General features: G+C 46.4%; 1 protein-coding gene across 1 annotated transcript; it reads right to left on the reverse strand.

Moving 5' to 3' along the window:
• Positions 1–474: 474 nt before the first annotated feature.
• Positions 475–20157, reverse strand: LOC136562795 (rho GTPase-activating protein 20-like). The gene is made up of 14 exons (XM_066559801.1): positions 19994–20157; positions 13954–14124; positions 13301–13450; positions 12739–12780; positions 11957–12041; positions 11048–11125; positions 10818–10884; positions 9331–9519; positions 8418–8593; positions 7731–7892; positions 6546–6655; positions 5417–5606; positions 4716–4833; positions 475–4206 (listed from the first exon to the last, which is right to left on the reverse strand). The coding sequence occupies exons 1-14, from the start codon at positions 20155–20157 to the stop codon at positions 2477–2479; spliced, it is 3432 nt and encodes a 1143-aa protein (XP_066415898.1). The 3' UTR covers positions 475–2476.
• Positions 20158–21216: the final 1059 nt, after the last annotated feature.

The raw sequence follows: 21216 nt of genomic DNA on the forward strand, positions 1-21216 counted from the left end.
CAAGCCCAGAACTCTGGTTTGTGTTAAGTTTTGCAGGATTTTGTTTTGTTTAAAATAAAGAAAAATGTTATAATACAGAGCTAGGTTAGAGCAGCTACCCAGAGAACTGCGCCCACATTAGGGAGCCTAAGATGAGGCAAGGAAAATTGTGTGTTTTTCCCTGTTTAACCCAGTGTTTCTCTAAACTAATCTCTTCCTAAGTTTCCTGTGATCTTTTTATAGAATACAGAATCATCTCTCTTCCAAGAATAGGCAGACTTTTCTTATAATATTTACTGCTCTTTCACCTTCTTGAAAAGACAGGAGGAATGCCTAGACTGCTGTGCTGGCAGAAGATTTCTTGCCAGCGTGGCCAGCCTGGCAGAGCCGGGCTGGGAGGTGAGTGTGTTTCACAGCAGTTCAGTGCAAATGCCACCACCCTGACACAGGGGAGAGGGGAGTAAGAGCAAGGGAACAAAGCTGACAACACCACAGTGACAACTTATGTATCTTTTATTAAAACAGTTACAACTTTAGCTCTGGAAAAAAAGACTGTGGATGCTTTATTGCTGTTCACGTGTGAGGAAAATTATGTTGGTGGTGGAGTTGTGTTATGACTATATACACCTTTCATTATACAAGGGCCACAAAGGTGATCTGGGACAGAGTGCCACATTTGAGAGGTAAACACCCTTCATCTAACAAAACAGACTGTATACACCTTGGAAAGTGGGCTCTGGGCTTCCCCCTGGTTCCCTTGCCCTAGTATTTGATGGTGTGAATTTGGAGTGCTGGGCCAGGTTCCTGTCACTGACCCTCACAGGCACCTGGCAGATGAGTGGAGGGATCTGACACCAGATAATTTTACAGAGATGGCTTTCCCCTCTATGCAAGGACTGAACCATGGCAGCTGTCATGCAGCTCCAGCTCTGGCTATTTGCAGACACTCAGCAGCTTGCAGGGATACTTATTCCACAAGCACGACTTTTCAGTCATTAGGATTCATGTATTTCTTTTTTCCTTCACCCATTCACTGTTCACTGAGTAAAAGAATTGTCTCTCTGACAGATACCACCATAGAAAACTCTCATGTAACTTTCAAATGAACCATCCCAAACCTTTCAACCTTTGAGACCTTTTCCATTGTTTCCTTAAAACAACCTGTCAAACTAATGTGGTGCTCTCAGCATCTGTTTAGAGTTCAGCTGGCAGTGTCACAACCCTCTAACAAGTCCCATTAAGTCTGTGGCACTTCTGAGCATGGCTTTGAGGGATGCTTCAGGACTCCACTGGCTGCATCTCTTTGGTGGTCTTTACCAGCAGCCAGCTTAGCACATCCCTGCCTGGAATTCCCCAGACTTAATTCTGCTGGAGTGCACAGGGCACATTCTCTGCTGAGGGGGAACTCAGTGTTTCTTTGAGCCAGCATCGGTGATGAAGCCTGGACAGTTTCAGTGCATGGACTGACAACTTTCTGGCAAGATGTGACTTTGCTTCAGCATCTACTCAACAACATTCCTGACAACTTCCACAATTCCTTGACCTCGTGCTAAAACCAAGCCCTGCTCAAGTCCCTCTCAGCATGACTAGGAATTTAGTCACTTGCCTCATCCACACTGCTTCTAGAAAGGGGCATCAGCATTGACAGAAGATTGTCAACTTTCACTAGGACTGAAACTCCTAGCTACTGAGCTACTCCCAGAGGACACAGAAGAACATTCACAGCCCTGTCAAAGTGACAGTGCTAAAATCCTTTATGGCAACTGTGTCTCTGTCAAATGCTAACTTTGGGGAAGGTATGAGAAGAAAGAATCACTGTGTAATTAATTCCAGAAAAAAGCAATCTTGGGCTTAAAATGTTACACATGCTGTCTGTCATTGAATGCTGGACTTTGGACTCTGGGCTTCAGCTGCTGATTTTGGAACCCAGCCTCAACCAATAATGGTTGAGGGCTGTGAGCTAGACCAGAGCAGACAACAGATGAGCAGAGTGAAGCAGCAGTGATTTCTGGAATGAAGGTGAAGAATTTTCCTTTGGATGACTGGTTGTGATGAACTGTGAATAACGGTGGGTTTTGTGCAAGTGTAAAGATTTTTAACTAATTATTAAAAGCATTAGCTGTCCCTATTGTCCAGTCATCCACCGACATCAGCAGCTGACTGGAGAAAATAAAGCAATGTTTCTCTTTTCCTGCTATTAAAAAAAATGCAGTCAGGCCCTGTACAGGTCAGCTAATTCAAGGACAGGGAGAGTCTGGTGGTATTCACTCCATTCCACACCCAGCCAGTGAAGTCTCTTTCATCAGAAAAGGGCATAAAACACAAGAGCAGCCCCCCCCCACCTCCCACCAAAATGAGTATTACATACACATTAGTGTCACTTTACACTTGTTGCCCCAGGCAGCCTGCTAAATTCTTCACACCCTGGTCATATATTACAGAACATTTTCTGTTGCACATACACAAAAAAATATTTAGTTCCTCCACAACCATCGCCTCAGACAAAAGTTTCTTCTGCAAACACTGCTGTGTCACGCTCCTCTGCGGCCACCTCTGCCAGAGGCTGGCTCCTGAGCCACTCCACCCTGCTCCGGAGCAGTTCCTTCTCCACTGCTTCCACCTCTGCCATGGGACAGGGCTCGGTTTCATCCTGCTTGAAATAGTCCCTGATGGTGTTCCGGATGGAGTCGGGGAGGATGATGCGGATGGTGTGGCTGAATGTGTCCGAGCCCTTGCTCTGGGTTGGCGCCTGCGCCGTTTCCCCTGGTTGTCTCTCCAGCTCCTCGGGAGCAGAGGCACTTTGGGGGCTCTCTCTGTGCTTGGCCTGCAGGGATGGAACCGTTGGTTGGTGGGGGTAGCGCCTGGAGAAGGACTGCAGGACAAGGGGGGTGTTCTGCCCATAGAACAATGTCTGGGGGATGTGGACTCTCACGGTCTGCAAGCTCTTGGATGGGCTCTGCTCACTGATGCTGCTGGGTGAGTCTCTGCTGCTGGTGTTTGTCACAGATCTCTCCTCTTCTCCCACTTGAGACCCCTGAGAGCTTTCTTTATTTGGGGCCACATAAAAAGTTATCTTGGTGCGCTTCAGGCTTTCCTGGCTCAGAGGGCAGTCATCAATGCCTTTGATTTCTATGTTCTTCACTGTCTTCTCCCTGTGCTGCGGGTGGCTGGCCTGTGGGGATGTCTCACTGCATGGGCTGGCAGCTGGGTGCTCAGGGCTTTCTTCAAACTCTTTGGTATAATCCTGGCTCCTGAGCGCTGGGCCAGGGCACCCTGAACAACTCAGCTGTCTCTCCTCCTCTTCCCAGTCAATGTCAGTGAATGGGCTTCCCATGGCAGCTCTGCTGACACATGGAAAACTTTTCTGCTCTCCAAAGCAATGACTGGTCTCTCCAGCCTTGGGTTCACCCTCGTGAAAACTGTCCAGATTGCACAGATGTAAAGGAGATGTGAAGGATTTGTGCCACTCTTTTTGGGACCTCTTGGCAGCCGTTGGAGACACAGCATGAAGCCTGGCAGAAGTGCCAAACATGAATGGCAGGGATGAGACATCTGTGGGACTGATGGCTGATGACTCTGAACAGTAGGAGAAAGCACTGTCTAAGGAGCTAAGTGAGGAGGCAGATGGGGAGGTGGTGGTAGAGGACAGGCTGGAGAAGCTGGACCTGTTGGACAGGCTGGATTTCTGAAGGCTGAGCTGCTTCACCCTGGAGGTGGTCTGAGGTGGTTGCCACAAGCTCTGCCGGGCCTTATTAACCCCAGGGCTTAGGCCTTCATCAATGAGCTTCTGGCTCTCCATCTGCAGCTGCCTGAGCCTGTGGACGTAGTCAGTGTGGCTGCCCATGATGGTGGCATCGCAGCTGGACTGGCGGGCCACGGGCTCGTGGCTCTGTGGGGGCAGCTGGGAGCTGAGGCAGACGCTGGGCTCGGAGGAGCAGCGGTCCCGGGCCGGGCTGAGCGAGCGGATGGAGCCGATGGAGCAGAAGGAGCCGTCCTCCTCCAGGAGCTCGTAGCTGTCTGCGCTGGCGTTGGTCTGCGCTTTGCTTTGGTAGCAGGCTGTGATCTCACTGAACAAGTCCCAGTCTTCCTGATCCTCGTCGAGTAACAAGCTGTTGGGTATCTCAAAAATGGCATCATCAGATTCCAGGTGGTGCTTTGGCCCTTCTGGATCACAAGTGGAATACTCCAGCTCATCAGAGGAATCATCATGCTGAGCCAAGCCTATGTCTGGGGCAGAGGACACAAATTAATTTGTTGCCATATATATAGTACCTAACAACCAAACTAGGGAAATTATATGAAGCCCATGGAAAAATAAAGATAATCCATTATTCTCACAGGAAATAATAAAAAAATTCTGGTTTGATGACCAGTTTTCACGACTGGCCTGTATAGGACAGCTAACAGAGACAACTCTATCTCTTTCCATACAAACCATGTGGGACATGGCAGTGCTAAGGCTACACTAAATTCTTGCGATGGCTAAAGTAGGTTTAACAGCAGCCACAGAGAAAGACAACTACCCCTGGGGTCACATTGGAATTTCTGCACCTCAGCCCTCTGCTTTGTTATCTCTTCCTGCCTATGCTTGACAGGCGAAGGGAAAACCAAACCCAGCTGGTTTTCAATGCTATTCCTTAGAAGAAACATGGAGGTAAAGCAAACTCTTTTGTCTGAGGAGTTTACCTATTAAAATATTTTAAATATTTCTGGAAGATTTACTACCACCAACTTACCGAGAGATTCTGCTGAGTTTTTGGACTTCTTTATGTCAGCTCTTTGGAACAAGGAAGCAATATCACCCCCAAAAATCTCTCCTGAGTTTTCAATCAGAAACTGCACTAACAAGGCCACCTGGCAAAGACAGGAATTCACAGATTCAGTTTCATGAAAACAGAGCAAGTAAAACCATACCCAGATCATCTCATTTTTTTTTACAGATGTAATTTCCTTAAGAAGCTGTTAATAATGTGGCAATGCATCTGTATGAACACCTGAGGCAAGAATATGAACTATGTGAACTGGTGCTGTGAGCCAGGTATAGCACATTCTACAGTTTTCCTCACTATTGCTTACACCTCATAAGCTCCAAGCCAGCATTCCTCCTTTCTGTTGCATTGTTGTGCTCATTGCTTATTTTGTTCCAGCTGAGGTGGCAGTGTCCAACTTCAGCTGCTCCAGTTTTCCTGTGCTTGCTTGGCCATATAGGAAGCTCATCTGGTGAAGCAATCACTGCTTCCCTTTTCACCCTGGACAGCCTGAGGGGCTAAACCCCTCCCAGCATGGGCACAGCTGCACAGAGGAAAGGATGGGGCCTGGGTGCCACTCAGCCAGCACTGTCACTGGCCCTGTGCCTTCCTTTAGACTACAAAAGGCAGTGCCATAAAAAGCAGTGAAAGGGGAAACCAGAGGTTTTCCCAAACCCATGGAAGATTACCTTCTTTGTAGACCGGCTCTCCTCTTCAGGCCCAGTGGGACTCGGTAGCCACAGCATATTGGGTGCTATGCAAAGAGCCAGGTTAAAGGCATTCATCTGATTCACTCCAGAATTCTGCTCAATATGATGCAGGACTCCAAAGAGGTGTCTGAGTAAGATGAGGTTGGCCTCTGGAAGCTGGTTGACGAGACTATTCAGAGAGTAGGAAAAAAGGAAAACAGTGCTGTTCACAAACATCTGCTCTTTGGATTCCAGAAGTTGCATCCCAAAGCTTTTTCCCCCTTCTGCCCCTTTGTACCCAGCCTGAGACATCCACATTTGATAATAAGGTGAATCTGTGTCACTCCCCTCCACCAGCTCATGTGAGAGCCACAACTCTGCATCCAAATTTCCCACCTGCTCTGGTCTCAGAGCTGGAGGGACAAAGGGACTTGGGTTCAGAGCATGTGGGGGGAAACCCACAATGCCTTAACTAAACAGGGAATGCCCAGAGGAGACAAGAGACAGCTCCAGGCCAGCAGCACTCCAGACCACACCACTGCTGTGTCATGTGCTGTGGGGAACACGGATAAAGAAGGCCCAGGATAAATGGTAAGGTTCAAAAATTGAGCTGAGCCATGGTTGAATAAATGGGATAAATAAATATCCAACAGGAGGCTGATAAACTGCTCATGCTCAGGGCAGCAGTTTCAAGGCAGTAAAGCCATTTTCAAGGTCCACATCTCTGCCTTGACAGGGCTGTTTCTTCTAACTACCAATATGATGATCAGCCTCATTTCATGGACATAAGAATAAAGTTACTGTCATTAAAGATTTAATTCTGCTACCATAGATGCACTCCTGGTGGCTGAATTGTTATGCTTTTTCAGTTTACTTGTTCTGGTAATTTGAACTAATCATCAGAAGAGAATTTTTAAATTACTTTTTTGGGATCAGAAATGTTGAGGATGTTCAAAAAAGACCATTGAAAATAAAATTTTCTGATCCATGACACTGGCAATCAGCAATAGCTCCTCCCCTGTGGCCTGGAGCATTGCCAGTAATCTCCCAGAAAATGAAGGCAATTCTTAGGCCCATATGATTCCCCCTTTTCCCACCAAAAGAAACTTTTACAAAGGCTTTTACAAACCTTTTGATAGCTTCAATCTTATGTGCCCGATTTTCTGTGTCCACAGCTTCCATCCACAGTCCGTGCATGTCTGAGGATAGAACACTGTCAGGTATATTTCGGAGAAAATCCTGAATTAAATATATATATGCAGAGCAGTCTGGTCAGTTTTGAATTCCTGGTTTCAGTTTCACAATGCATATAGTCACTGTTTATTCATATTAAGCACAAGATAAAGCAAGACACTACACAAACATGTTTATTCTCCCCTCCCATGCCCACCAAGCTGTCTTCCTCAGGTTCTTTTGTGGCAGCACTGCAGGATGAACAGGCAGCCCATCTGTTTTGCCCCTTCTCCAGAGCAGGACTGTCCCTTTTGCAGTCCAGCAGAGGACTCAGCCCTGGGGCTCTGCACAGATCTCTCTGATACATTTCTCAGCTAGGAGGACTGCTGGTTTTTCTCAGGGGACTATTCAAAAACTCAATGTATGTCTTGTCTTGGGAAATGCCTGGATATCAGGCCAACAAGAAAAAAAGGATTTTTTTTTTTATACTTTGGTGCCTAAATTACTCTGACCAGATTTAATTGCCGGTATGAAATACAAGCTTTTCCTTACTGAACCATGGGTCTTATCACAGGCTTCATCCCCCACCCACCACAACCCCTCTGCTTGGATTTAGCAGCTGCTTTCCCTTGTGCTTTCTGGCTGATCAGAGGGCGAAAGCTGGGGGTCCAGAGAGCACTGGTGAGCTCCTGTTTTGGGGGTTGAAGAGCAGCTGCCCTCAAGTGGCACAAGTCGTCCCAAACCTTCTGCAGCCTCTTCCTTGTATTCAGAAATGACAAAGAACATCCATACTGCTGTCAGCAAAGGGTTTTATGCATATGTCAGTGCAGCATCTGCCATGTTATTTGGCAATGTACAGACATCACAGCTGCCTTGCAGGTGGACATCACTGTATTTCCTTCTGGGGGTGGTTTGGTATGGGCAGGTGCCAAAGGGAGCCCCATCCTGAAAGGCTGCACATGTATGCCTGTGAAAACCAGGCCACTGTATCACCTCTGTGCACACAAACAGGTGAAAATTTTCCTTGCTGGAAAATGCTTTCCATTCCCCTGAAATCCTCCCTACCCATAAAGACTCACTGCTTCCTTAAAGAAGGAAGGTGCCATTGGCCCAGACAGCTGAGTTACTCGGCCACACATACCGTGATGACAGCTGCAGCCACAAAGACTGACTCTCCATCCACCTGAACATCATCTCCAGAGTTCAGCTTCTCTTTCAGTTCCTTGCAAGTCTTGGCATTGGCAGAACGTCTGAAAATGCCCCTAGTAGAGGGACCTTCATGGTACAAGAGGAGCAGCATATCCTAAGAGAAAAGCCAGTTGTACTTTAGAGCCTAACACTTTACCCTCTTGTTTGTGTATATTATTCATCATGTGTTGCAATGTAATTAGCAGATGACCAAGTCAGTAATGGAAAGAAAACAACACAGGAGATTTATCCTGATCTAACCAGGGATGAAAACCTGACAGGCAAGCTGCAGATACAGTTCATGTGGGCACGCTTATCCTGTGACATGTGTGAGCCTAGGGGACTCTTGTAGTGAATGAGTTCTAGGTTACATAGCATGGCAGGATCCACTGACATTGCCCCTTGTCAGCTGGTGATGACCTTGAGACACTCACTGAAAAGGACAGATGCCTGTGAATGAAGAGATGGGGACTACCCAGGAGAGGGTCGTTCCCACCCTTGTTACTGAGCTGAGTCTGGATCACAAGTAAACCATGATCCTCTTCCCCATGCAATCCTCATCAGTGCTGCAAGTGGCTTTAAATTTTGGGCTAAAGACATCAAATTTACATCAAGACAAGCAGTCCAGGCTGCTGCTTACCATGATTGGCTTGGGAAGGATTCCATCAGGACAGACAGAGGACAGGGACAGGCCGAAGAGCTTGCGGGGCGTGGTAGGAGACTGTGAGGGAGGGCTGCCCGTGGGGGTGCTGGTGCTGCGGCGCAGGGCCCAGTCAATCAAGGACTTCTTCCTCTTGGTGTGCTTCTGCAGTGACTCTGAAAGCAAACACACACCTTCATTACACACCTGTCTGTCCTCCTGCTGGACAGTGAGCGATGTACAGTGGAGGCAGAGTTCCCAGCAAAACAAACACTTTCTACCCTCACCTGTTTATTAGCTGCACTCTTAATGGGGATGGTTAGACAATATACAGCAGTATATATATGAAACCACTTATTCATCTCTCAACCATCAGCAAAATTCTCAATCATCATTCTTCTCTTGCTGTCTCTGCAGTGCAAGAATCACTTCACCCTTGTGACCAGTGTTGGCCTTGAGAAAATGGCATGAATCAGTCAAGGGAGGTTTAGGTGAGATCTCAGGAAAACGTTTTTCACCCAGAGGGTGGCTCAGCACTGGAACAGTCTCTCCAGGGCAGTAGTCACAGCATCAAGGCTGTCTGAGTTCAAGGAGCCTATGGACAATGCTCTCAGGTGGATGGTGGGGTTATTGGGTACAGGGCCAGGACTCAATGATACTGATGGTTCTCTTCCAACTCAGCATTTTCTATGATTCTATTACAATGACTTGCAGTTGCAGACTAACAAAGGACTGAAAGCTAAGTCGAGACATTTGCACAGAGAAATTTCACCTCTCTGCAGTCTCTTCCTCTTTACATTCCATTCAGGTATGAGAGCAACTCTGGGTACATGTACGATGCCAGAAGAGCTCAGCACTGCACTGGTCAGTGGAGAGTCTCTATCTGGCTGTACCACACTCCTGCAGCCCCTACCTCTCCTCAGCTGCATTGGAGCCTGGAGTCTGGGTTTCAGGACAAACTGACACTGTTTTTCCTTTGGGAGCTGAGCAAGGAAGGAAGCCTCTGTCCCATCAGCCAGGAGAGTGTTGTTGTTGGTTCTTTGTTGCTGGTCAGCAGAGTCCCGGAGACAGCTCAAGGCAATGCTGAAGGGATACTCGTGCCCTGTTGAGCAGAGTTGTGTAAAGAGCAAGCAAAAATGCAGAGCTGTGGTAAAAACTCTTACTGTTACTGGAAAATTCCAGCTTTGGTGATCTCCATGGTGAATGGTTAGAACTTAACAGACAAAATTCAGTGGTTTAAATGTTTTTAAATGGTTTTAAAATGTTTCCTCTATTTCTCAGATCATCCCCTACAGATCTATAGCACTCAAGCACCATTGTGATTGTCCTCAAGGCCCCCATATACACACCTACCCTCCGTCAAGCCTGAGGAGTTTCTAAAACCTAAACACAAATTGTTAGAAAGGAAAGCTTTCAAATAAACAGCCTGTGAAGGCATTGATGCAAGTGGCCTACATGTGCCTGTGATGTCAGTTTAGTACTGGATTAAGGCTGCAGTTCAGAAGATAACAACCAATATGCAACAAACTGGGTTTTCAATGTGATGCAATGTTTTGTGTGGAAAGCAGTTTCATTATTTGAGAACTGAATTGCAATGAAAACTAAGTAAGTACCAAAAGAGAAGGATAAACATGTTAGCTTCCTAACTAGAAGCTTGTAAGCCACCAATATGCCATGGAAAAATTCTGCTTCTTTCAGTTGCCAAAGTGCTTTCCTCTAGATCTAAAACACTCTTGCTGAATACCCACCTGACTGTAGCAATTGGTTTGGTTCTGACAGAGCCCAAAGGCAAAGGGCCTGGGAAGTGTCAGGAGATGCTCTGTCTGACAGAGGTCAGTGGACACCTCTGTCACAGACAGTGAAGGTGGGCAGAGGCTGCCCCTGACCTCCTGCTCTGCCTGTGAGGAGATGCCTGCATAGCTGAGCAGGAGAGTAGGACCAGCCTCCACACCTGGAGCCCTGCAAGCTCATACCAGCAGCCAGATTGAATTAGGCTTTGAGGCATGTCCTACCCCTGCACCACATCTGCTGCAAATAAGGTACTTCTTGGGCCACCTGAAGATCTCCCATTTATTTGGAGCATCTGCTGAAAAGTGTGATGGGCTCCCACCGCAAAATGCACAGATTTGCTTGGAAAAGGGAGGTAAGTGTGAAGTTTTTCAAAGATATCACCATGCTTTGATTAAATGTGGATGCTGAGATGATAAAAGCCAAGTGACATCTCACAGCAACTTTATGTCACATGTTATATCAAGAACAGTGTCCCTGCTATTGCTTTTTAAGTGAAGAATGCAATGTTTCTGATGTTTCTCTGCCACATACACTAATACAATCTATTACTGTTTCCTCTGGTGCCAGAATTAAGCAACAAAATCATGCTCAATATGGGAAGGCTCTTACCAATGAGAGGATAAGCAGGCTCATCTTTTCCTGAGACCACCCAGAGGTGGTGTTCACTGGTCCTGCCCTGTTGGGTGAGGAAGAGAGAAGGGAAAAATGTTAGCTGAGAGGGGCCAGAGTGAGGGCCCAGAAAGCAACAGACAGCAAATCTACACTTATCCACACCCACTCTGTCCTGTGAAGCAGATGCTGCCAGAATCCTTAGCTAAGATCTGTCACCTGCCACTTACAGGGAGCCCAAGCTGTAGAAGGGTCTTCTTCATCACACTCTCTGCAGTTTCCACATTGGACACCTTGACCTCAGTAGTCTAGAAAGGCAAACAGAGAAAATACAGGAAGCTAAGACAAAGGTGAGAAGTCTGGTTGCATTTTCTTGTAGCTTCAAAATCTGGGGAAAATGTCACATCTGTGTCTAAGGACTGTCTTTACTAAATGTTCATGGTTGGATGAGCTGTACAAATTTGAACTACACCAGAAAGGATGATGGGTATACAAAATGAAAGCTATTCTCCACTCCTTCTTCTGTCATGGGTCTATAATACCATCCAAAGATTTCAAACAGCAGAAATCACAGGAGGTGGGTGGTGCTTAGATGCTGTGTTTGATCCCATCAATGTTTGTCTGATTATAATGTCACTGTCACTCAAAAGGGTGAACATGGAACACAGCAATGCTCATCAACCAGTGTCAGGGGTCACTCTTTGAAGGAAGAATACCCAGGAGGCAAATGTGACCCACCAAGCTCGGCACGAAGCCAAGAAATGTATGCTAGACTGGGACACATTCCAGTAAATTAATTCAGGACAACACACCAGTGACTCTGTGATCAATACCCTCAATTCATAGCACTGGAAATAGGAATTGACTGTGGCACTCAGCCACAAACTGGCATGAATTTTGAAGTGAAGCAAAAGGAAAAGAGAAAAGAAGTCAGAGGTGAAGAATAATCTTAAGTGCTGTTTGATAAGGGCCTGGCTATCTACTCCTTTCTCAAGCCAAAACTCTCCAAGTGGGCTTCCAAGTGGGAAGGATGCAGATACTCAGATGCTGGAATATCAGCACAGCCCTGCATTCTCTCCCCTACTCCACAGACCCCTGTGTAGTCTTGATCTGACAAGCAGGTCCTTAGCTTTACTTACAGAAGAACCGTTGTCATCATCCAGCACAACGATCTGAAGGGTCAGATTCTTCAGATACTCATTTTGTTTTACCTCATTGATATGCCTGAAAGTCAAAGAAAAGGGGAAGGGATGTAATTTCCCAACCAAATTTGAGAAGGGCCCTAAAATTTGGATGGGACATCCTCCTTGGCACTGTAATAAATACAGATTAATTATGACATACATGAATGTAATGTTCATAGTGAGGCCCCATGCTCTTACTGACTTCTTTATCTACCTGGAGCACAAAGACTAACAATCCCCCACATGCAGTACTTCAGTGCAGGTAGATGTGTCTGTATAATACCTTCCAGTGTTCCCTCAGGATCACTACTGTTCTCCACAAATTAGAAGATTTTTTTTCCCTCTTTGTCTCTATATAAACACTTTTGTCTGAGTGTTAGTGGAAACCGCATATAAAACATAAAAGAAAAAACTGTAGCCTCTAGATGCAACATAATAAAAATTTTAGTTGAAATCAAAAAACATCTGAAGAATCAGTAACATTTGTGACAGCTCCACAGTGATTAGTAAAGTCGACCTCCAGCTCCAAAGGAAAAAGGATGCTCCATCAATATCATCTTCTGTTGGACCCCCTTTTTTCCCAGCTGTTAGCACCAATTTTGCACTCTCCTAGGGGCATCAATATTCAGCACTTAGACACTTGACATGCTGAAAATCAGAGCATGATTTGAAGGGCAGATTTCTCTAAGGCCTGTAGAGGAACCACCTGGAAGGAGGATGAAAGGAGGGTCACTTACCCCAGCAACTCTGACAGCCATCGTTCCTTCACATCAGCTGAGCTGAAGACAAAAAGGGAGGCAGATCATCAAACAAGTGCTGAATGGGTAACAGCCTTTGGAAACTCTACCCAATTTCATTTATATATGGCTGTAAGTCAAAGCTGCTTCCTGCAAAGCCCTGGAACAAAAGCACAGTCCTTTCCTTCTTCTGATCTATTTTAACAAATACCAAAAATAATAATAACAAAAAAATCCAGCAACAAACTGGACCAGGTTTCCTGTCAGACTGGTGAGTGTTCAGATAAGGGAAAATCCCTTTCTGTGAAGTTGGAGTTAACTCATCTGGTGGGCCCTCATTATTTTTGCAGTGACCTTTAATTGCTATTTTCTTTCTCCTAGTATTTCCTTCCCAAAGTCTGCTGTTCCTATAATTATTGCTGCCAGCACAGGTTACCTGGGTTTCAGGGTAAGGAAATGGAAAAGGAAATGGGCCCTTTAGCCTCAGTCATTGTTCACTTGACACAGGGAGACTTGAGTAGCTACTGGGATGCAGAGGGAGCTCTGATGTCTGATAAGGTACCTGAAGGTGACAACATAGTTGGTGATGGGCCAGCCAATGACAAATGAATTCTCAGGACTCATCTTTTTCTCTGCCACTTCACTGAGACAGGTGCCAGTCCACACTTCACTCAGATGCACTTGCTTTTTCAGCTTCAGGCTGGAGGAGGATCTGCAATGGAAATTATTAATTCCTTAGGCCAGAGAATAACATTTAGTCCTCCAGAGTCTGATCATGCTCCTTTCAAGTCATGCAGATGCAGTTAGAGCTCTTAATTTATATGTGACAGAAGGAGTCAGACTGAAAGTCAGTTTTGTCCTTCTGCCTCTTGCCCTCATGGTGATCTTCAAGCAGCCTCATAAGGAAATGGGCAGAACTGATTAGACAACCTTTTTCTTCAGACAAATGGAGTGAAACATTAATACCAAGAAGAATTTGTGAAGGAAGGGGGAAATGCCACGTTTTAGATCCACATTTCCAAAGAAGCATTGTTTTGGAGGCTGCTAAGTGCTCCACAAGTAGATCAGAGAGTCATAAAATCTTGTGAGTTGGAAGGTACCCACATGGTCATTGAGTCCAACACCTGGCTCTGCACAGGACAGGCCAAAAAAACCCCACCACATGCTGAGCCTAGCTTCAACAGCACCTACTGGGGAAAAGGAAATTCCTCTTACTTGGACTTGGCAATGACCAGCACATCACTCAACAAAATCAGGTGTCTTTCCTGGGTCTGCAGGCCCACGGTTAGCTGCACTCGCTCATCCAGGATGAAGGTGGAGCCTGGGCTGCTGAACACCCCACTTGGCAGCCCATTGTCTGAATGGGAAGAGGAAAGAGTAGTTTCCCTGGAGGAGTAAGAAAAATCACAAGACTTTGTCAGAAGCTTTCCTTTTCTGTTTTGGAGAAGACTGAGAGCTCTGTGCTTCTCCCAGCCTCTATTGCCCTCTATTATGACCCACATTCCCCTGCCCCTGCACAATTAACTTTACCAGCCTCAGACAGAAAACTGCCTAAAAAGACCACACCAAATCTTGTGAGATTAAGTTGCTGAAATAGTAGTTTTTGAGTAATTTCCAACTCAGGTAAAATACTTACTACCTGCACATGTGTGTGAGCTATGACTTGACCATGGAAAGCCTGTGGCTCATGGCGTGGCTCAGCTGGGCGTGGGGGCACTGCCCTTTCTGTGCATGTTTTCCATCCAGCCTGAACAATTTGTCAGCACAAGAGTTGCAGCAAAAAGAAAATGAACTGCATGTACTCATCTAATTCCAGACATCTGATTCTGGCTTGCCTGGCAGCCATCCAGCTTGCTGTTTCCACTGAGATTCATAGAGGTGCTCACCATTTCCAAAAATCCCTGAGGGGTTCTGCTGTTGACTTCAGCCAACAAGGCAGCATGGAGATTGAACCAGACCCTCTCCCTGTGCTGTCCCCAGCTGGAAGAGCTCTGCCAAGTGCAGTGTCCTTGCTTGCAGCTCAGCACCCCACAGAGCACCTCCTCAGCACTGCTCTGGGCTCAGGGCAGCTGGCACAGCAGCTCCCACAGCCATTTCTGTGCTGCATGAACATGCAAGAGTTCCTGCTCGTGTGTTTGTGTGCCTGAGCCTGACTTAATTAGTAAAACTCTGAGACATGGCCTTAGGCTGACACAGGAAAAACCTCACAGAGATCCTCCTGTCTCTACACATAGAGAAAAATGTGTCTCTTGCTTGCAGGCAAGGATACTTCCCTTCACCCCTCAGCAATTCTGCTCTCCCTCTGCTGCTCTACTGCTCTACCCTCTAGTCTGAGGACACTCTACACAAACAAATAAAAACCCACACAAGCTGTAATTGCAGTATTTTTGACGTTGGTCTTGACTCAGTTTCCACTGGCCTCATAACTGAACTCACTTGATTTCACAGGAATGAGGTTAAAACCAGCCAGTAGCTGCTTTACTAAAATCCTCCCCCATTCACAGGAACACCTGCACTCTGGCAAACAGAAATTCCCTCTTCCCTCCTCCACAGCCACCACCAAGTGAATCTTGACTTATGCAGCTGTGGGGCTGAAAGTGAGAAGTTTCATCACCTTCAGATATGATATTAAAACTCTCCATGTCCATCAGCTGAGCAGTGGGAGCCACAGCATCTCACAGTCCCAAGCAGTGGATTTCCTAAAGCTGGAGGATTACCCAGCTTTATAAACACAATGGCAGGATAGCAAAAAAATCTCACTGATGCTTTCATGGCCTGAGCAAAGATGGCATTGGACCAGCTCCCTCCACAGCAATTCATCACAATAAACACTTAAAGCTTCCCTCCCTCATAAGGATGTTCTCCAGCCAAATAAAGTCAAGAATTTGTTTCTCTTCCTCACTTTTTTTTTTCCTTACTGCAATTTACAGGGGGTGGGAGGAAAGAAAAAGAAGTCACATAACTTTTTCAAATGACAACCAAATGAAAATCAGTCCTGCCCTTCATATTAAATGTCCTGTGAGACTGACACTCCCCCTCATTCCAGAGAAGCAGGCTGCACTGTGCATCCATCACCAATGGTGGGATACAAAAGGGATATTCTCCAGAGGGCTGGTCCAGATCAATCAGTTCAGCTTTATCTTCTCCTTCTTACAAAGAGAGAAAAAAATCAAACTAAACAAATCCCTCAGGAAATGTTATTTACAAGACTGCTATCAGAGCAAGGCAGAAAGGACCATGGTATCCCCTTATCTGTCTCTGGCAGTGACACAGTGCTGCAGGAGGGGAGGAGGTCAAGGAGGACTCAGCTCCCACTGGGCTGAGGTGCTCAGCTCAGGGCTGAGTAAGAACACTCAGTGTTTCAGCAGAAAATGTGCATGACCGGCTGGCATGTGGCTCCCTGACTCTGCTGGCACTCCTCACTGCAGGAGCATCAGTGGAGGCACAGGCATGGGGGCAGCTCTCCACTACCCAAGCTGGCAGGAAGAGAAAGCTGCTGCCCCCTGACAGGGACAGGCTGGCTGGAGCATGTGTGGGTCTGGCAGCTCTTCCAACAAGTGTCCTGAGCTGATGCCATCCTGCACAGGGCTCTCAGGGCCTGGGCATGCCTCCCACCACTGCCTCCATCTCCAGAAGCAGCTCCAGCCCCCTCACCTGCCCAGGTGTACCTGCAGCTGAGGCAGAAGCAATTGTCAGGACTGTCCCTCCCACTGGCAGTGCACACATGGAGCAGGGGCTGCAGAGGGCTCTGGCAGTGAGTGAGCTGCACAGGGGGTGGCTGTGCAGGGAAACTCTGAGGTGGAAGCCCAGGATGCCCCTCAGGGGTGCTAAATCTGCATCAGCCCATGTCCTGCAAACCACCACATCTGCCTGGTGCCTTGTCCCCCCCACCTGCCCCCACCTGCCCCTGCCACAGGACCAAATTGCCCTCAACATGCTTAAATGAATTTGAAAACCCATTTGATTTCAGTCTGTGCAGGCAGAAAGATGGAAACAGGAGTCAGAAAGATATTTTTTCTACCTGGAATGGGACTTTGATTTTCCAAGAGCTTTAGTAATGGCAGATGAGGTAGATCGTCTTCTCTGGACGATGGGCTTCATCTTCTGCAGGACAAAAAGACATTCAAGTTAGCCTGGCCACCCTGGGAGCAGACCTGCTCATTGCACTCTTCAAATTCTCTTTTTGTCTAGCTAATAATCATGAAAGCTCAGCACTGAAAGCCATGATCTGTGCTCCCATGTGCTCCCAGACACCTCCCTCCCCTTCCTGATCATTAAAACACTGGTCAACTCTCATATTTATGTTTTCACAGCCAAATCTTAAAGTAATTATATGAATAAACAGAGGGAAAAAAACCAAAGGATGAAGTTCAAGAAAACTTCCAAACATTCATACCATGAAATAGTTTGTTAAGGAAAAGTATAGAAATACAATTTAAAACTGGACCAGACCAAGATATGAAGAGCATATAATGCTTTAGGGAGTTGTACTTTATCAGCTAGAGGAATGAATGAGGTTCCTTGGTAGATTTTTCTCTATTTTCATTTTCCATGACTCCCAGTTTAGCAAACAGGTTGTTACCAGGCCCCTCTCCAGGCAGCCTAACCTCAAGACACTTCTGTCTTTTTTAACAGCCACAGCCACCAAGTCTTGTATAACACAGAACTGGGGTGACTGTAATGCTGAGACCTAAGAGTTAGAAATTATAACTATCCAAGTCAACATATACAGAGGTCACAGGTCCCCTTTTATTTGATAAGTAAATTTTGTGCTGGAGAAAGAGGAGAGATTTTAGCCTGGGAGAGAAATCCTTACATCAGTGACTCTTGATTAGTGAGCATGGGAAAATCTGTCCCGTGGCTTATTTCTAATTTCAGCATTTGCCTATGTTAGAGCTTTAAGTGCCAGGGAGTTCAGAGCATGTTGAGACTTACTGATCTTTTGACTTCTGAATGTTACAAAATATGAAAAATTCTAGGAATTAAAGAAACCAAGATTGCTGGTTGATGAGGGAGGGCTCCTAAGGGGAAAGGATGTTGCTTTTGTTAACTGTATACTTTTCAAGGTCTGTGCTGAGCAGTGAAAACATTCATTGCATGGGAGCTCACTGGTCCCATCTCTAAGGATGCAAGGCTGTTACAGCTCAGCACCTTATGACTGCATTACCATTCCTGTGATGCCAGGGGAAGGTTTTATCTCATATCAGGCATGGAAATGCAAAGGACAGAGCCATTTCAGCCAATTTGTGTGACTGGTGTTCACCACATTATGTCAGGTTTTTCAGAGCAAACTGGAAGGCTGGCTGGGGCTGGTTTGCTTCTGTTTGCCCTCCCTGGAGCTACAGGAGCTCAGCATGGCTGCAAGTCTGTCTCCAGGGGTTTGTGTGAGAAAATAAAAATTGGTGGAAGTGATTTAATGCTGTTCAAAAAGGAAATCCATGGCAGAGGCTGGAGTGGAGTCCAGCTGCCAGGGAAGGGACACCCTCCTCATCTCCCATTTAGTTTACAAGACTTTTGACTTCTGCAGCCAAGGACCTGGGAATCCTACAGCCTAGAGCTTTCCACAACACAGACTCCTGACTCCATGCCTGATCAGGTCCAACAGAGGCCTCCAAAGCACAGATGACCTCGTGAAAAAGAATGTATGATTACATAACTCAAAGCTGGAGTGGGCCTGCAAGTGTGACTTAATAAATCAATTTCCTAATAGATGAATATTCAGCTTTGCAGTATCCTTAGTGCTCCCTAAGTAGGTTCCCTGGGTACATGTACAAATGTAGGCAGAGGCAGATGGACAGCAATTTCTCCCTCATACCCTGCTGTGACATTGCCAAGCAAAAATCTGTCTTTGGAAGTTTCACAGGGAGAACTGAATAAAAATAACATCAGCTCACAAATGCTTGTTTTAAAAAAAGGAAGCCCCTACTAAAAGAGAACATCTGGCTTCTGGAAGTGCCTTAATAGGATAAAACATTCCCACAAACATAATGCAGCAAAGCATCAGCCATGCATTATCTGAAGGTGGGCAGTGAGGATGGGTGTGGATGCCCGGGGGCAAATGCCAGCAGCTGCCACTGCAGAGGTCACTGATGAGGACAGGGTGAGCTGAGGCACCTCTGTGCCAGGGGCACTGCAGATTGCAGCAATGTCTTCAGAGGCTTTGTAATAAACCCTTGATAGGATCTCCTGTGCCAAAGAATCCCACGGCAAACAATACCTGGCTGTAGGCAAGGCAATCATTTTGGCCACTCCAAAGCCACTCTCTTCTGGGGTACAAGTGGTGCTAAGGACAGACCTGATGGAATTTTAGTGTAGGAGGGCATTTATCCCAGAATAAACTTCAGGGAGTTGGTACTGGTGGATTTCTTCTTCTGACCACAGGGAAGGCTTTCAGACTGTTCCTGAATGGTGACAGCAAAGCAGCCTTGTCTGAGGATCTGTCCTACAGCACCACCTCCAGCAGGCACTGGGCTACCCCTGGAAGTCCAACAAAGACAACACTGGGACTTTCCAGTGGAATGCTGTGACTACAAGACACAAGGTACTCCCCATCTCTCTGAAAAAAATGCTGATATCATCAGCTGTCCAGAGGTCCAGCTGCCTGATCCCAAACAGACTCTAGGCAAACAATGAAATCGCTTTCCAAGACCTCAGCCAAAGTTCCTTTGATCCTAGCCAGTCCCGTTCCTTTGGCAGGACATCACTGACATTATGGAATCCCCTTACTGTAGGTAAGGCAATCATTTTGGCCACTCTAAAACAATCATCTGACTGAGGGAATTTGACACACAGCTAATTGGCACAATTTCAGGGTTAACGTACTTAATTTGCATATTTAATAGAGGAATAATAAATTGTTCTGCCTTTGGTTTCAGTAGGCATACAAAGTAAAACAGTTGCTCGTGTACTCCCTCCCTGCATGGGAGAACCTAGCTGTGTATCTCATTTTAAACAATTTGATTGTGCATGGGCCAGCCCATGTAAATGATATTTTCTGAAGAGACTGCTGGACCAGGGCAGAGTCTCCTAACACCTTGAGTGTTCTCACAGTGCCATGTAAACGCACTCTGAATCCAGCATATTTCTAAGCTCTACAGATTTATGGTTTTCTTGCACAAACCCCCTCCCATCTCACTACCCATTAGCAGCATTACAAGTGCCCTGTGTGATGCTGGAGCCCCCTGACCCTCCTGCCCAAGGGCTGGGCTCGAGCAGAGCTGGCTGGGCTCTGAGGGTGGCTCCCAGCCAGACTCACCTGGCTGCCAGCAGCCTCGGGCAGCCCTTGCCCACAGCATTGCTTCTGCAGGAAGAGGGGACCTCGTTGTGCCCCTCCACACTGGAGCCAGGCTGTGCTTTTTCCTGGAGGTCAGCTCTGCTCTCATTCACTGGGCATGGAATCACAGAAGTGCCGAAGGACATGGCGTGATCTCTGTGCTGTTTTGGTGCCATGGAAACAGAGACTCATTTACCCAACACACTCTGGAAGTGCCTGAACACTTCTAACACTCTGGACCATGTTTGTGCATTACTCATCTGTGAGCTGCTGATTTTAGCTGTGTATTTCTTGGCACCAGGGGGGCTGTGAGTCTGATGCCCTTCATTCCAAATCCATGTATGGTCTCTGCTATCGGCTCAGCTGGCCAGCAGCACTGGTTGTTTTTTTTTTCCCTGCTGACCTCTGCACTTGAATGTTATTCTCCAAATAGTTAAGGTGGGCTGGAACTGAAAAATAATGACATCTGCTTAGCACAGGGTGGGTTTTCCTTCTGACAACAGCGGGTCAAAGTTTGCAATGCCTGTGGCACTGGAATAATGCTGTTTGGTTTAGTTGCCATTCAGAAATGAAAAAAGAAAATTGTTTAACAGGGCTATTGTTCTGTAAAGTATAAATTGAAATATTTGTTTCAGAAACATTGATACACTGTTTCTTTGAAACCACACTGTGCTTTCTTCAACCCCAGCGTTTCAGGGTGGGGTTGCAGCACCCAGCTCACACTTCCAAGGGAAATTTGCTGCTCCCAGTGCTCGTAGCTGACAGGTTCTGTTACTCTGTGTGGAGCATTAAGCTGTCAGTGTTACTCTCCCCTCGTTAGACAAACAGTACACTTCCCAGCTGCAAAGATGATTGAAGGGTATCATATACTCTTCAAAAAAAAACCATCCCAATTTTTATAATCATGGATTCAGAGTCCGTTTCATGCTGGTATTCTTATCTGTCAGGGAGGCTTATGTTGCTAATGGTCAGAGAGAGCAAAACATGGGCCACAATGTCTTTGATTATTTGGAGCATCACAGATTGTTCAGAGCCCACAACATCAACATTATTCATATTCTTGCATGGATGTTGTGAAACATTATCTTCCTACAAATATTCTCCTCATGATATCAGCGTGGGGTGTTAGAGCAGATAGCAGATCACTGCTATTGATCAGCTGAGCACAGCTGTCAGTGGAACAGGGCAATTCAGTGGTCTGCTGG

Source organism: Molothrus aeneus, chromosome 14, assembly GCF_037042795.1.
Source record: "Molothrus aeneus isolate 106 chromosome 14, BPBGC_Maene_1.0, whole genome shotgun sequence".
Classification (NCBI taxonomy): domain Eukaryota; kingdom Metazoa; phylum Chordata; class Aves; order Passeriformes; family Icteridae; genus Molothrus; species Molothrus aeneus.